Source organism: Exophiala mesophila, assembly GCF_000836275.1.
Source record: "Exophiala mesophila strain CBS 40295 unplaced genomic scaffold supercont1.2, whole genome shotgun sequence".
NCBI lineage: Eukaryota > Fungi > Ascomycota > Eurotiomycetes > Chaetothyriales > Herpotrichiellaceae > Exophiala > Exophiala mesophila.
In genome coordinates this window covers 624,025-639,016 of record NW_015622505.1, presented here as the reverse complement: position 1 = coordinate 639,016, position 14,992 = coordinate 624,025, and the positions used below count along the sequence as shown (strand labels likewise).

At 51.1% G+C, this 14,992-nt stretch overlaps 5 protein-coding genes across 5 annotated transcripts; 2 read left to right on the top strand and 3 right to left on the bottom strand.

Moving 5' to 3' along the window:
• Window positions 1-420: 420 nt before the first annotated feature.
• On the bottom strand, window positions 421-1,986 carry PV10_02149 (uncharacterized protein; the record flags this gene model as incomplete). The annotated part of the gene is made up of 1 exon (XM_016366432.1): window positions 421-1,986. The coding sequence occupies one exon, from the start codon at window positions 1,984-1,986 to the stop codon at window positions 421-423; it is 1,566 nt and encodes a 521-aa protein (XP_016225950.1).
• A 2,454-nt stretch (window positions 1,987-4,440) lies between these two features.
• Window positions 4,441-5,726, top strand: PV10_02148 (uncharacterized protein; the record flags this gene model as incomplete). Its single annotated transcript, XM_016366431.1, has 4 exons — window positions 4,441-4,486; window positions 4,548-4,718; window positions 4,774-4,944; window positions 5,022-5,726. 4 exons carry the CDS (start codon window positions 4,441-4,443, stop codon window positions 5,519-5,521), a joined length of 888 nt encoding a protein of 295 aa, XP_016225949.1. The 3' UTR covers window positions 5,522-5,726.
• A 120-nt stretch (window positions 5,727-5,846) lies between these two features.
• On the bottom strand, window positions 5,847-7,043 carry PV10_02147 (uncharacterized protein; the record flags this gene model as incomplete). The annotated part of the gene is made up of 2 exons (XM_016366430.1): window positions 6,713-7,043; window positions 5,847-6,638 (listed from the first exon to the last, which is right to left on the bottom strand). Exons 1-2 carry the CDS (start codon window positions 6,800-6,802, stop codon window positions 5,847-5,849), a joined length of 882 nt encoding a protein of 293 aa, XP_016225948.1. The 5' UTR covers window positions 6,803-7,043.
• A 1,405-nt stretch (window positions 7,044-8,448) lies between these two features.
• PV10_02146 (uncharacterized protein) lies at window positions 8,449-11,505 on the top strand. Its single transcript, XM_016366429.1, has 4 exons — window positions 8,449-8,733; window positions 8,786-8,814; window positions 8,868-9,568; window positions 9,622-11,505. Exons 1-4 carry the CDS (start codon window positions 8,554-8,556, stop codon window positions 11,004-11,006), a joined length of 2,295 nt encoding a protein of 764 aa, XP_016225947.1. The 5' UTR covers window positions 8,449-8,553; the 3' UTR covers window positions 11,007-11,505.
• A 95-nt stretch (window positions 11,506-11,600) lies between these two features.
• On the bottom strand, window positions 11,601-14,926 carry PV10_02145 (uncharacterized protein). Its single transcript, XM_016366428.1, has one exon. The coding sequence runs from the start codon at window positions 14,889-14,891 to the stop codon at window positions 11,868-11,870; it is 3,024 nt and encodes a 1,007-aa protein (XP_016225946.1). The 5' UTR covers window positions 14,892-14,926; the 3' UTR covers window positions 11,601-11,867.
• Window positions 14,927-14,992: the final 66 nt, after the last annotated feature.

Below are 14,992 nucleotides of genomic sequence, written 5' to 3'. Positions count from 1 at the left end.
GGTAAGGCTATTTCTGGAATAGAGAGTTGACCCGTGTGCCTACCATTCTAACCGTGGCCGGTCGATTTATTCAACTTCGGAGGCCCGTACCTCAGCAACCTCGAAACTATCGCATGCTCGCATCTCGTGTTTGTTTGTGAGACGCCATGGAGGATGCGCCACACGCCTGCACCCACCACCTCTGAGACATGGTCATTAATTCAACCACGCACATCTTATGAGCTATGAGGATGCACAAGCACAACTTTGATGTGTTGCTTAAAGGCAAGAAGGTCAAAAATTGGGATTGTCGCTGATCCGAAGATGTCGGCTGTGTTTGCTGAATGCCCGTTTTCGATTGCCACATGATTTCACATGCAAACAGCGCAAGGACCAGCAATCATCATTGGCGTGACAGACATAAAGACAGCACCACTGCTCTCAAAACACTCGATACGAGGGTGCATGGCTGGACGAGGGAAGTCGGCGACCTAGGACAAGCTCTGCCAGCTGGATCGTCACTGTCGGTATGGCTTCCAAACTCTCGTATTTTTGCTCCCCACATATCAGACGGGTGTTTTCTTGACAGTTGATTCCTTCATGACTGATTGTCTTGCACCTTGTGCAGATAGAGATCAGGCATCGCGAGCAGACATGTGGCCTTGCCGGGTCGGTCACGAGGAAGATGTTGGGACATCCCGTGGTTACACACTGCTGCAATCGATCCCAGTAGTTCCGTAGATACACATCCAGCGATCTCCCCAGCAGTCGGTCTAGTATGGCGCCTGGCATATACTTGGAGAGATCTTGGAGCGATACAGGCATTAGACAGGTCTTTTGCGCTCCAAAGCATCGAATGGGTAGTCCATGAGCATCCGCCACTCGACATTGGGCTTCAAGACAAGCGCGGCAAACTTGGTGACCACAGCTCAGCCGGATCGAGTCTTTGATCCTATTCAAGCAGATCGGACATGCGTCTCTGCGTGATGAATTCGTGGGATTTCCTGGACTCGCTGCAAGGTCAGTGAGAAACCTTTGTGCGTAATCGGCGTCTTGGTTGCTCCCATTGAAAGGGATGCAACAGTCCTTCTGCCTGTCTGGAACAGGAACGAGGGGCTGGCCAAATCTGGATCTCAAATGCAGCAAGCCATACTCTTTAGCTTCTTGAGTCAAGCCAGAATCCATGCGAATCAGATGAAGGTTTCCAGAGCGAGAGCGAATTCCATCCATCAAAGAACCCCGAGCACTCATGACCTGATCCTTCCGACCATATGCGAGGATGCGTCTGGTCGACAAGTCTCGATATAGGAACAACAGTCCGTGCTTATTGTGGCCTTGTATCTCTGCTGATCCCGCATCGCTGGCATAGAATTCGTCCCATAAGGGACCTCCACGATGGTTCAGCAAGACCATGCCTCTGGTGAGCAACTGGACTTGGATCATGGCTTTTGTCACTGACAGTGTTGTGGAACCAACGATCCATATGGACATGAATGAAAAAGTTTTACCTGCAGCGGCTGTGATTCGAATACGGTCCTGCTGCTCGTCGGTGTCATCGAACTTCAAGGCGGACATGTCTGCTTTGATGGCGTAGTACACGGTAGAAAGTAGGCTGATTCTGGCGGTCACCTTGCGTTCAACAAAGATCTTTGAGCCGATGGACGCAATATGTCTGTTGTGTAACTGAAGTGTGGACTCAATATCGATCGGACTGGAAAAGGTTACGAAAGCCCTGAGCTGACCTTTCCACGGAAGGGCTATTACGTCAAAGGATCGAACTTGTCGCCCAAAGTGGTTGAGCCCAGTGAAGATCGATTCGACAGTCTCGTCGTCGGTCTTGTCGATCGTGGGTGGGCTGTGCAGCACACTGAGGGGAGGGTTGTGTTTCAGGTGTGATAGTATCTCTCGCTTGTCTGTATGTGGATGGACATTTGGAAGACGAACAGTCCAGACTGGATTTGTAGAGTTGATCTGGGAGTTCGGCGGGACAAGTTCGGGTTTGATCATTCTGGTATGTATCTTTGTCGTAAGTCTGTCACAAGCATGTTTTGCGGATTTAGGATCGCCATAATGAAGCCAGACAACCTTGGATGGATTGTACCATGTGCAAATGATTGTATCTATGCTCATTTGTTGATGCTCTCGCGTCAATAGCCCATGGCTTCGAGCTTGGGTGTCATCGTTTTGGGACGACACGAGTCCGATGTGGTTGATCTCCCCGCCTGCAGCAAAAAGGATCGAGATCCCTCTCGTATCACAGCGTAAAAGCGGAGGAGTGCTCATTGGGGTCTGTGAGAGCTGGGCAAATATGGATTAGTATTGCTCGGGAGAGTTGGGTAGAAAAGTGATGCTGATACATACTGAATTGTCTCTAAATCTCATGTGTTCGGGATGATTGTGGTCAAAGCTGTTAGGAAACGTTTGTTCTCCATGAAATTGAGGATTTGGGTGATGACCATATTGGGCCATTTCTGGCACGAAGGGATTCAAGGTAGCTGCTGTTAGGTCTATTGTTGAGGAAGACGATATAGGGTCCAGACGATTAAGGTGACGGGTGAGATCAAGGTGGAAAGAGGATAGATGGGGAAGTCGTCAATCATGATGAACAAACAATCTTGAGGACAGAGGAAGAATTTATGAGGTTTGCGAGTCTGGCAGAAAGACTTTGCGGCGCCATTATAGCGGCGTCTGATGTTGCCTGGCGCCGCCAGGTCGTTATGAGCTGCATTAACCTCCACTGCGTGTTCTGGTCTGTTCTAGCGCTGCAGCCCTCTCAGTGAACCTTCAGAATCAGCCGTTGCATTCGGAGCATCCTAGAAGGGAAACAGGGAAGTGACATGTGGTGAAAAGTGAAGGGCGGCAACAATCATTTACACTGATGGCCTCATCCAGTGAAAATCAGAATTGTACTCTTGTGAGGAACCGGAGATGAGTTCGATTAGCTATAATCACCCTCAAAAGTGAGTGCAGGCAGCTAGGGATCGCAGCCTGGTCAAGAAAGGGAGGAAGGAGAGATTTATCAAAGGCGGGAACATGGGAGGATTGGGGCAGGCTGGTATTTGGTGATAGTTGAGAAGCTTAGAACTTACCATAGACGAATGCATTGAGAAGTTGAACTGCATGTTGAAGAGGTGAAGTTGATAACATTATTGTCGCAACCAGTGCAGCCAGGAACCCAGGGGACACTTCTCATCACGTGAATAGGACATGCAGTAGCAGGAGGCACCAATAGCCACGGTTAGGAAGGAACAGCTTGTGTTACTGGGCACCTACCGAAGGGATGAGAGGCAGGCACACGCAGTTCATTGTGATGTTAGAAGGTACGTCCATGTAAAAATAAACTGGTGTCTTGGGTTTTGCTGCTTGTGGTTGCTTAACGAGGGTCCCACCCAAGATCAACCAATGCTTTGATTATTAAGGGCCTTGGTGGGCTTCTTAGGCCTCGTTCAGTCGAGATCTCGACCCCGCCGCCCATCGCCCCATCTCGCCAGCTGCTTATCCCATCTGCCCTGCTCCCGCCTCTGGGGTAGCCCCTCGGCCCTCGGCCGATCAACCACTAATCGGCCCTTTCCATTGACAACGCTTATTGGTTGCCGTTACAGTAGTGATCATAATCCTCTGAGCCCTTGTTTCTAGCATGGTGCCAGCATCCACCGAATAATTGTGCGAGACAATCCAGATCAGATTCCTGTGGGTGGGAATGGGTAGATGGCTTTCCTTAGTACCAAAGACACATTGATTACAGATCAAGGGAATGACCCCTGCTTCTTGTCAAGTGAGCAGACCTGGCAGATCCAAAATCATCGAAGCCTCAAGCCAAGCTAATGCTTGAACAGAGTTCTACACTCCCGCACATCCCCAGCTACGTCAACGACTCGTTTAGGCCAAAGCTGGATGGCCTTTGCCTCATGCTTACTGGATATCGCTCGAACTCACGCCTCTACTAGCGCAGCAGTAGTTCTTCGAGGCTATCGGATGACATCTCCTCAACTCGTCATGTGTCTGTCGCTGCTCGCGAAGCCTTTCCCCAGCCTTCACTCCTCCGCAACCTCCCCCCGGTCCTGCAGCTCTATTTCTCCGTGCACCAAAGCGGGGTTCCCACTCTCATCATACCATCTCGACCGTGATCAGAAGACAGAGTCACCACTCATGTCTATCAAAACTACGCCATCCACTGGTCGGCACCTGTACAATGCCCTCCCAGCCCGTAATCGAGCCCGATTCTCGCCAATCATTCCCGTCTTACCCTGCTGGTAGTCCACGTACAATGCCTTCTTCTTCTCATCCCCACCTGTCCCAAACTCTCATCCTCTCGCAGCTGCCTGCGCTCAGACTCATCCAGCCGCAGCATCGGCCTTGAACCTTGAACCACCTGCACTTATATATACCTCATTTGGAAGTCTCTGGCTCACTCTGCCCTTCCAGTCCCAGTCATTCTTGTCCAGCACTAAATCTTTCAACATGGTTGGAACAGCGGATCCATATTACAATCGCAAACCAGTCCCTGGTAGGCTTCTAGCCCCACCGCCTCCTTCATTGATGATACTGATACCCATCTCTCTCCGTAGACGAGCTGATCAAGGATGTCGGGTACACGGGATTGTCACCTGAGCAGGAGTTTTACAACCGCGAAAGAAAGTACAGTGCTACTGGAGTCGATGTGAGAAGATTCAGCAATAGTAGGAAGGGTGGAATGGAGCCACAAGATGATCCTTACTACGGACGGAGATCGGTTTCAAGTCTGCCATGATTCATGACCTGTCTTCCAACTGCCTATACTGACACCGTCCACAGAGGCCGAGATTGTCGATGTTGGAAAGACTGGACTGACACCAGAACAAGAATTCTACAATCGGGAGCGAAAATATAGCGCTACCGGGGTCGATGTTAGACGGTTCAGCAAAAGTTCCTCTGGAGGAATGGAACCACTCAACGACCCATACTACGGCCGCAAACGAGTATCTCGTGAGTGCCCCTGTGCCGCCAATTTGACATCGATGACACTCTTTAATGTTCTCATATCTCTGACTCTGAATGCGCAGTTGCCGAAATCGCCGGAATTGGCGAGACTGGCAGTACCCCGGCCGAGGCCTACGAAGTCCGCGAACGCAAGCAATCTCTGTTTCAGGTTTCGGCTGACCCGTTTGACACACTCGCTGGCCGACATCGACAATCTGTGTCTGGAGTTGCCAGTAGTGCATCGGCCGCAGCAACTCGTCGTCGCAGCTCCGCAGTCGCCCCTGATGCTGATGCGGCTGTACATGCCCACCAGCAGTCGCAGCATCACCATAGTGGCTTCGACGGTGACAAGCTCGAGCCGATCATGAGCAGACAAGAGCTGCCTCCAGTCGACGTCGGGGAAACATCACTCACGAGCTCGGGGATCTCATCATCCACCACATCCCAGTCGCAGAGTGGATTGGCACGTAACGGCGTGGGTGGCGAGCATACCCGGTTCCATGATGCGACTACCGTCGGACATAATCATAATCAACAAACCTTCGACGACCCAGATAGTGTAGCTCCCGACGAGCGCAGATGAAGAAGACATACCCAAGAAGCTGCGATGTCGTTCTAGGCTGTCAACCTTGAGCGTGGACAACATCGGCTGTAAGGCAGTTACAAAAAAACACCATGTAATCTTGGACCTACGCGGTGCGAGCCTGCCGTTCATGGAGATACCCCTTTTTCCATTATATCATTGTGAATGTAAGAAGCAGGGGGCCGGTGCGAAGAAGACATGGTTGGAGGAAATGTTTGTTTCAATTGAAACATCTGAATCAAGAAGTCATTTATTGCCTCGAAATCTTTCCACTCTGTTTGTCGTTCTCGGAAGGGTTTGATCACCTTGTTTAGATACATCAAGCTTAAATGAGCCCTTCTGCCTTTAGCTTGACCAGAAAAGGCCACGTAGGGAAGCACTTCTCCAGAAGCCCTAGAACCACGATTGCGACACACACGGGACCAACTATGAGAATCCATGCGATGTCTTCGAGAATTCTCCTTCTCTGCGGCCAACGGTTGGGTTTAAACTTGTACGTCAATTCGGCTTCCAGACACTTGGGACACTGTGAGGGATGCCTTGCCGGTTCTGCCATCTGGGTGCTCCGACACAAGTCGCAAAATAGACTGCTGCTATCCTCTCCTCGGTCTAAAGACCACATGCGAATGAGATGGTCGCATCTCTGGTCCTTGGTCCACTCGGTCCACACCTCCTGCTCGACGTTGAGCTGGGTGCTCCACCGCGGCTTCTTGGTACGTCGCAGTCGAGTTTCAAAGTACTGTGGGTCTCGAGTCACGATCTTGTTACAGGTCCAGCAGTATCGCCACCGGTCTTTGTTCACCCAGCCGTGTGCGAGTCGGAGGATCAGGGTGTAGCAATCGGGGGCGAGGTACGTGTTGTCTGTTCGGTTGAACCAACCCCATGTGTTCGGAGATGTGTTCGGAGACAGCCGCGGCGCTGACAGCACTCCAGAGGCGAGCTTTTTACTGCTCAGGCCGAGACAAACCCGGTCGAGGGGGTGGAGAAATGCAACAATGTTGTGAATGACTTCTGCTGGGAGGTTCGATATCGATGTTGAGGTCAAAGTCTTTGCGACGGCGGACTTATTATTAGACTTTGTATCAGATGCTGCTTCTGCGGGAGTGTTCAGATTGACCTTTGTCCATAGACAAGTCAATAATTCAGCTTTGTCAAATGATTTCAAAAGAATGAGCTGGGTCTGAGACTCACCAATGGCGGCAACTTGAAAAGGATGATGCGGTCTTCCTCATCACGTGGCCAGGCTTTCTGCGACTGTGTGACCGCGCTCCACAGCCTCATGGCGGTCGCTGCAGTAGTGGGAGCAAACAGGAGCGGGATAGCTTGGAAACAGGATCAAGCTGAAGAAAGGATCATAGCAACTTCATAATGTTGTGTCCCCCCTCGGTGAGAGGCAGGAAAATAATGAACAGCCCAGTAACGGGGAGAAGGGTTCAAGAGTCACAAGGCGATAACACTTTCATCGCACATGCTCGAAGAGGCATGGACAGTGAATGCACAAGTTGGAGTTGGGACCTGGGATTCGATCATGGCCAAATACCTGGAAGTTGCCTTGTTGGCAGCCCTGGCACTCCTGGCCAAGTGCATAACATCACGTAGGGCCGGTAAACGTGGGTAAGCGCATGTTGGCATCATATCTGATTTGATGATAATTTCTTACGGTGCCTCAAGCGAGTTTGGCCAGGTTGAACGTGGATGTTAGGCGGGAGGTGGAAGAAGAGTCACGGGGTGTCATGTGATGTGTCTAACACGTGATGCTAGAAGGGCATGAAGGCGAGGAAGGCAAAGGTTGAAACAATAGTGACAGTGACAGCACAACGGTGTGGCCTGTGCTTCACCCGATGGCTTATGGCAAGCCATAAGTGGCCCAAGCGCAAGAGCCTCAAGCCAAGCACATAATTTTGTGAGGCAGCACGTGCCAGGGGTTCCTGCCTGGAAACTCAATGCGAAAAAAGTGTATATCAAACATTGATGAAGGCTGAACTGAAGGGACATTGCCTGTTGGGATGTTGCAAGACGCGAAGCGTATTCATCCTAGCAAATCGTGCCACCATCGTCATGTATACCACCACATTTGTGCCCCTCCTGAAAAAAGCACAAGAATAGAATGAGCCAGAACGGAGCTAGCACCCACCATTGCCGGCTGGGCTTCTCAGGGGAAATTTGTTTCCATTACAAGACGGAGCCTCGACAGAAAAAACGCGTCCAAAACTGGAACGCCAGCCGGATTCAGGCAAGCCCCTGTTTAAGTATACAGAAGTATCTCCTTTTTGAACTTCCTGTCTCCCACTTGGCCATCTCGAGTTTGACGCCATCCATTCTCGCTTCCAAGAGCTCCATAGCCCATTGTCTATTGGGTCTCATCGTCGACCCCTTGTTGTCCAATCATGCCGGCCATGCTTCGCTCTGGCATTTTCCACCATCACAATTCCATACGGAGTACTGTCTAGAATATCCCTGCCGCCAATCACCCGCGCAAACTCTATTGAATCTTAACCTGACTTGACCCTCAACCCATCCAAGCCACCTCTTACGAACACCCATCCACGTCACCGTCATAACAATAAAGCCCTTGTCCCTGAGGCGTGGAGCATCGGGCCTAGCCGACCTCGGATGCTCGCCATGTTTTTGGTAGACTCGCATGCACTGGAGTCGCAAATGTCGGCTTCAGACAAGTGGACCATTTCAACACCCACACTCTCTCTACCAATGACCCTCTTCGGCGGCCAATTCTCAATTTCCCACGTGAAGTGGCCACAGCTGGGCCACCCCAGATGAATCCGAATCTGTCACTTCTGGACCACGCCTCCGATGTTGGCTCATTTTTCTGCGCATGAGATTGGCGCCTTCATCGGTGAGGGACTGTGAGGCTATGCTTGTTTGCCGTCTTCCGGCATTCATCCAATCCACCGTCATGCCATGACAATATAGCATCGGGGCCTTCCTCTTTGCTTCTGTGCTTCTTGCTTTCCTCATGCTGTTGTTGCCGTCGTTCAATTTGACATAGCCTTGTGCTGCCATTCCTTTACAATATGCCTTCCTCATCACTCTTTCTGAGGTCGAGCACCACTCTCCTTTCTGTTTTGTCTTTGATTTCCCCCTCAATTTCTTCTGCCATTCCACATGCATTGGTTCCCCGTGCCGAGACCTACTATGCCTTGGACACTGACTACTCCGGTGCCTCCTTCTTCGATGGCTTCAACTTCTTTTCCGTAAGGAGGCTCTTCGATCCTACACTGCAAAAACCATGCTAACCGTCACCAGGAAGCTGACCCTACACATGGTTTCGTCACGTCCGTTGCTCTCTTCCCTTTGCCCTGACTAAACTGAATTAACACGCCTTCAGATACGTCGACAGAAGCAGCGCCCAGAGAAATGGCCTCATCTCTCTCAATGGCGGATCCGCTCAAATGAAGGTCGACTCTAGCAACACTTATGATGGCAATGCCGCCTATTGGGGCATTAACGGTGTTGGCCGTCCAAGTGTCAGAATCGAGTCCACCAAGCAATGGACAAAGGGTCTTTTCATCGCTGACATCAAGCATGCGCCCACTACTAGAACCTCTCAAGGCTGCGGTACCTGGCCTGCTTTTTGGACATTGGGAGATGGCACCTGGCCATATAACGGAGAAATCGACATCTTCGAGGGCGCCAACAACCAAGGCAGCGTTCTTTCCGCGCTCCACACTGGCAACACTTTCACGGTGCTCCAACGTGATCAGACTGGTACCCCCAACGGCAATGACTGCCAGTACTATCCCAACGCTGCGAACAACAATGCTGCTGGATGCGCGTCTTTTGATCGTCGCTCCACCAGCTATGGCCCAAGTTTCAACGCAATCGGTGGTGGTGTCTACGCCATGGAATGGACCTCGGATGCTATCAAGATCTGGTTCTTCCCCCGAAATGGTATTCCCGCAGACATCACTTCCGGCTCTCCTGATCCAAGCTTGTGGGGAACGCCATCGTCCATCTTCAATGGCCCTAATGCCAACATCGACGCCAACTTCAGGAACCATAGAATCATCTTTGACACCACATTCTGCGGTAAGTCATGAGGGAAGCCTCCGTGTTGACTCTGTTATCTAATAGTTTTTCAGGTGACTTTGGCGATGCTACCTGGAGCGGTAATGGCTGCGCTGCCTCGACTCGTCAACAAAAATGCTCTGTCTATGTCGGAAGCAATCCTTCCGAATTCTCCGAGGCATACTGGGACGTCGCATCGGTCAAGATCTATCAACTTAGGGATAGGCCAGTCACCACGACCACGACCACAACCACAACCACGACTACCACAACCACAACCACAACCACGACAAGTACCACGACTACCACAACGACGACGCCTACGACGACGACGACCACCACCACCACAACCCCACCCGCGCCGACTACAACCACTACAACAACCACTACAACCACTACAACCACCACGACCACCACAACCACCACCCCACCCGCGCCGACTACAACCACCACCACACAGGCTCCCACGACCCTGACCACTACAACTACCCCGGTTGTGCCCACTACCACTCTCACAACCACCACCACCACGACCACGGTTCCCACCACAGCTCCCACCCTCCCTCCGGTCACACCTAGTCCAGGCACGACAGAAACAACCACGACCACAACCACAACTACTACCACGACCACGACCACCACTACCACAACTGAAAAGCCCGTCACAACGCCAACTACTACCACAAGTCACGGTACGCAGGGTCCAACTACCCCCCTTCCTCCTGTTCCAACAACTACTTCACACTGGGGTGGACCATTGCCCACTACCAGCGTGACCAAGCTCCCCGAGGACACGAGTTCGACCCTTGACCAATGGGAGGACTGGTCAAGCACCACTGCTGGCCCAGCTCCTACCACGACCACAACCGAGGACGACGCAATTTGGAGTGACTGGCCAGAGACCACTACAACCCCTGTAAGCCCGGTCTCGACAACCACTTACACAGACGGTGACTGGGAGGACTGGGAAACGACATCCACAACCACCATTCCTGTGTCCCCAGAGACCACGACCTACGTGGACGGTGACTGGGAGGACTGGGAAACCACATCCACAACCACCATTCCCGTGGTTCCAGCGACTACCACCACCTACTCCGACCCCGACTGGTATGATTGGGACTATGCCTCTTCGACCACGACCGTCCCCGTAAGCCCAGCCACAACCACTGAGCCAATCTGGGCCGACTGGGCCGAGACCTCAAGCACCAGCACTCCCGTCAGCCCTGCCACGACTACATCTGAGTCCGCAGTCTGGAGCGATTGGGAAACCACCGTGACTGCCACACCAGTCACCACCATCGCAATCACCCAGACAGTTACTCCCATCGCCGTCCCCTCATCCGGCAAGCCCATCTCGCCTATTGAGACTTTCACCGGAGCTGCTGGACGTGTCCAACTCACTGTCCTGAGCTCAATCGGATCTGGCGCCCTTGTCGTGCTCGCACTGCTTTGGTAGAACAATTTGATATTTTGATTCTTTCTCTCATTCTTCCTTCTTTCTTTCTCCTCAACCCCGACTTGTCCAGGCTTGGAGTGGAGGATCAAGTAGATTGAAGACGGTTAAGATTTTTGATATGACCAAAATTTTCTTTTAGAATGCATCTCTGCGCAGAGGACAAGAGGATTCTGGCCACCTCTCGTTTCGGTACCAGAGGCTCGACAAGCATGATCATCATCCGAAACCTCTACGTTTACTAGACGTGCATGTGGACCGATCTGACGTCTTCCTGTCCAGAGACCATTCATGTCGATAGGTTACATCTGTACTTGAACCCAAATCTTGCAGATCCTGCGCCCGCGGTGAACTCATCTTTCGATTTTTCTTGAGAGTAACTGTCATGTTGTATGTGATGATGATCCTATGATAGCACCCTACTCTGATCTGTGTGAATGGAACCACACAGGACAACAAGCTCCAATGACTTGAGGATGAGAGACCTCGCATTGTTTCCTTGGCTGATTGATGATGACATTCTATCTATCATTCATAATCGCATGAGACAACACCGCGCGAGCCAACATGCAGCCATCGTGGTGTATATCAAACGGCCATTGATAGTCCTACAAGTAGAGTGACCCAACAAAGTCCATGTTTTCGTCTCCGCAATTGCGAAAGCCATGCCAACAAAGGTAAAATTCGCCCAAACTCTATCAACGAAAACAACAGGTCAGGGGTATCAGTGCGCAGCGAACTCGACGCCATGTAGCTTAGCTTCTTTTCCAAGGGTAACCCGAACCAGATCAAAATCAAATAACCTGTACAAGTACCAGAACAGTGTAAGAATAATTCCCTTGTCAAACCCTCCTACCCATTTATCTACTTGTTCTTTCGATTTTCCCAACCGTTCATCGTCCGACGAACCCCAAGCGTTTTTCTCGACCCCGTTGAAGAATATCCAACTCGCGACAGGGCCGCCATGCTTGTCACGTGCATTGTGCTCGCTGGTTTCGAAAGAATATAGTCTGTCAGTGGTGCAGCGACTGCGTTCGTCCTGTTTGTTGGACTGGGTTTCTGAGCGAAGGTGCTTGGCTTGTTCTCAACTGTCTTGTCCTCACATGCTTTGTGTGTCTCTTCAAAATCAGGCGGAGGAGGGGAAGAGCTATACAAACCGCCGTAGCCCTTCCGTTTGGTTGCGTTGGCGCTTGTCTCACTCAGCGGACAGGGTTTGCTCTGGACCATGCCATTTCGAAAGTGTAATCGATGAGAGGAGAATTCTTCGGGTATGCCCTTCTCGGGTATAACCGTGGTCGTCCGTGTGAATGATGGAGGTGCCGATGGTAGTAAGGGCTCTCTTACTGGTGGTGGAGAGAACTTCTTCGCCCGTGGTGGACTAGATCGACTAGGCTGGGCGCATGCTTGTCCTGGTTTCAAGAAAAATGCAGCAATATTGCCCTGCCCAGATGCTGATTTGACCAGCTTAGGTTTCTTGGTCGGTGGCAAGGGGTCTGATGATGTTCGTGATAGTTCGGGTGGCACGGTGTTAAGATGCTGTCGGGCTGTGGTAAACCCCATGGTCATAGTCGAAGTCGAAAATGACTGAGGATCATTCATCGTAGTCATCTTCTTGTCATGCCAGGATTTAGCTGACGAGTGTGAGTCAAAGCGCTGTTCCCGCGCTCGAGCAAGTGCCTCTGCTAAGGGTAGGCCAGGTTCTGGCATTGCACTATTCTCCGAGATGGCCATTGGCATTGGACGATGAGTACCATCGACGGGCCATCGGTCATCAGCTACACTGTCCCTAGCATCAATGGTCGCCAGGCTCCGAGCCAGTTGCTCCTGCGATGGGATAGGACGGCAAAGAGTCCTAGCAATGTCGGTAATCGTTGCATCATCGAACAGGGGACCCTTCTCTACAAGATGTCGCTTGATTTCCGTAGGAAGAAACGACGAGAGTGAGGATTCAAGTCGGTCGCGAGACTGTTCGAGAGGGAAAGTCATGGTTAGAAGAGCCTGTGCCCGTGTTACTGCAACATAAAGCAAACGACGTTCTTCATCAGTGTTTTCAGCTCGTGAATGGGGGATCGACCCCTCGTAAAGCGCTGGGAGAAACACTACTGGCCATTCGAGACCTTTTGCAGAGTGAATAGTGGATATAGTGACACGAGACATATCACGATCTTCTTCGCTTTCGGTGGGGTCTGACGAGAGAACAATGTTGGCCAGAAATTGTGCAAGAACTTCATCTCCCCCGTTGCCCAACCGTTGTTCCAGGCCGTCGATTGTCGCAAGTTGGTCCTCGGGATTTACAATCATTGTGACATCGGATGATTGTACAATCAACTCTTTCAAGTTTTCCAATCGCTCTTCGTGGTCCTCTGCGTATTTGGTCTTCAGATAATTCTCGAAATCGATCGACTTGACCACGAGATCTATGAGTTGACTTGGCACATTTGCAGGCAATGCCGTCTCGACTTTGTGACGTGCTTGCATGACAAGCTTCACTAGTCGTCCTAGCTCTTGCTCAGCAGGCTTCGACAGATTTTTCTGCAACGAAATTCTTCCTGAAATGGCTTTCTGCGCGACAGCCCAAAGAGAGATCTTTCGGTCTTTGGCAACCTTTGCAAGCTCCGCGATTGTAGTCTCTCCAATCTTGCGCGAGGGTACATTAATGATGGATAAGAATGCTTCATCATTGTCTGGATGGCTGATAGTGCGAAGATAATCGATAATGATTCTGATTTCAACGCGGTCGAAGAAACGTTGGCCGCCCACCATTCGATAAGGTATTCCCGACTTTGCCAGTGCTCTTTCAATCAACAGTGATAGGTAAGCAGATCTGATTAGAATAGCAATGTCCGAGCGGTGAAGGAGCCCACCAGTCATGGTGATGGTTCGCTTGATTTCGCTGGCAATCCACAACGCTTCCTCGTTAGGGTTCGGAAGACGTCTAAGGACCGGCTTCGTCCCGTGACAATGCGTGGCCTTTAAACATTTCTGTGGTCGATCTTTGTCTTGCTCGATGATATCCTGTGCAAGCATCAGGATGGATGAGGTTGAACGATAATTCTCCTCGAGATTGATGACCACAGTTTCTGGGTAAACTGTCTTCATGCGGTTCAAGTTCTCGATCTCAGCTGCACGAAAGCCGTAGATGCTTTGATCAGGATCTCCAACGATTGTGACTCTGCGCTTGTGCCATGCCAAGAGCCTCATCAACTCGAACTGCACGACGTTTGTGTCTTGAAATTCGTCGATCAATAAGGCTTCTATGTTGGAGACGCACTTTGGGTAAGCCCGAAGAAGTTCGACACACCGTAGAAGTAGATCATCGTAGTCAAGAAGCTGTGACTTATCGAGGTCACTCTGGTACTCTTTAAATGCAGCCACAAAATCGTAATGATCGTTTCCCTTAGTTTTGGGTTTGGTCTTTGCCAAGTCTTCACAGCTCTCGCCCTTTGCTTTATGGCTCGAGATCTTCGACTTGACCTTCTTGTAGTCGAGAGACAGTTGAAGTCGTTTTATCACGCGTTTGATGATGGATTTGCTAGCAGTGTTGTCTGCAATGCCGAATTGTTTGGGCAAACCAATCAAATGGCCATAAGCTATCAAGTATCGTCGGCAAATCGAGTGGAAGGTTCCCATGACCAATTTCGACTCAAGGTCGGTCCCGACCAGTTCCCGGAGTCTCTCCCGCATCTCTCGACTTGCCTTGACGGTGAAGGTGCAGCAAATGACATTTCTGGGGTCGAGGCCATGGTGGGCGATGAGGTATGCGACGCGGGATGTGAGTGTTTTGGTTTTGCCGGAACCTGGAGGAGCCAGAACCTGCAGTACGGATGCCTGTGAGGTGACGGCGGCTTTCTGGGCTACATTGAGACCTTTGAGCAGCTGCGAATCCATCGCAGGCTGGATGATGGCTACATGTATTGTTGTTGGTCAGGGTATTGAGGGTACGAATCTCGACGCGTTGTGGAAGCTTCACGTGTCGAAGGCGAAGAGGA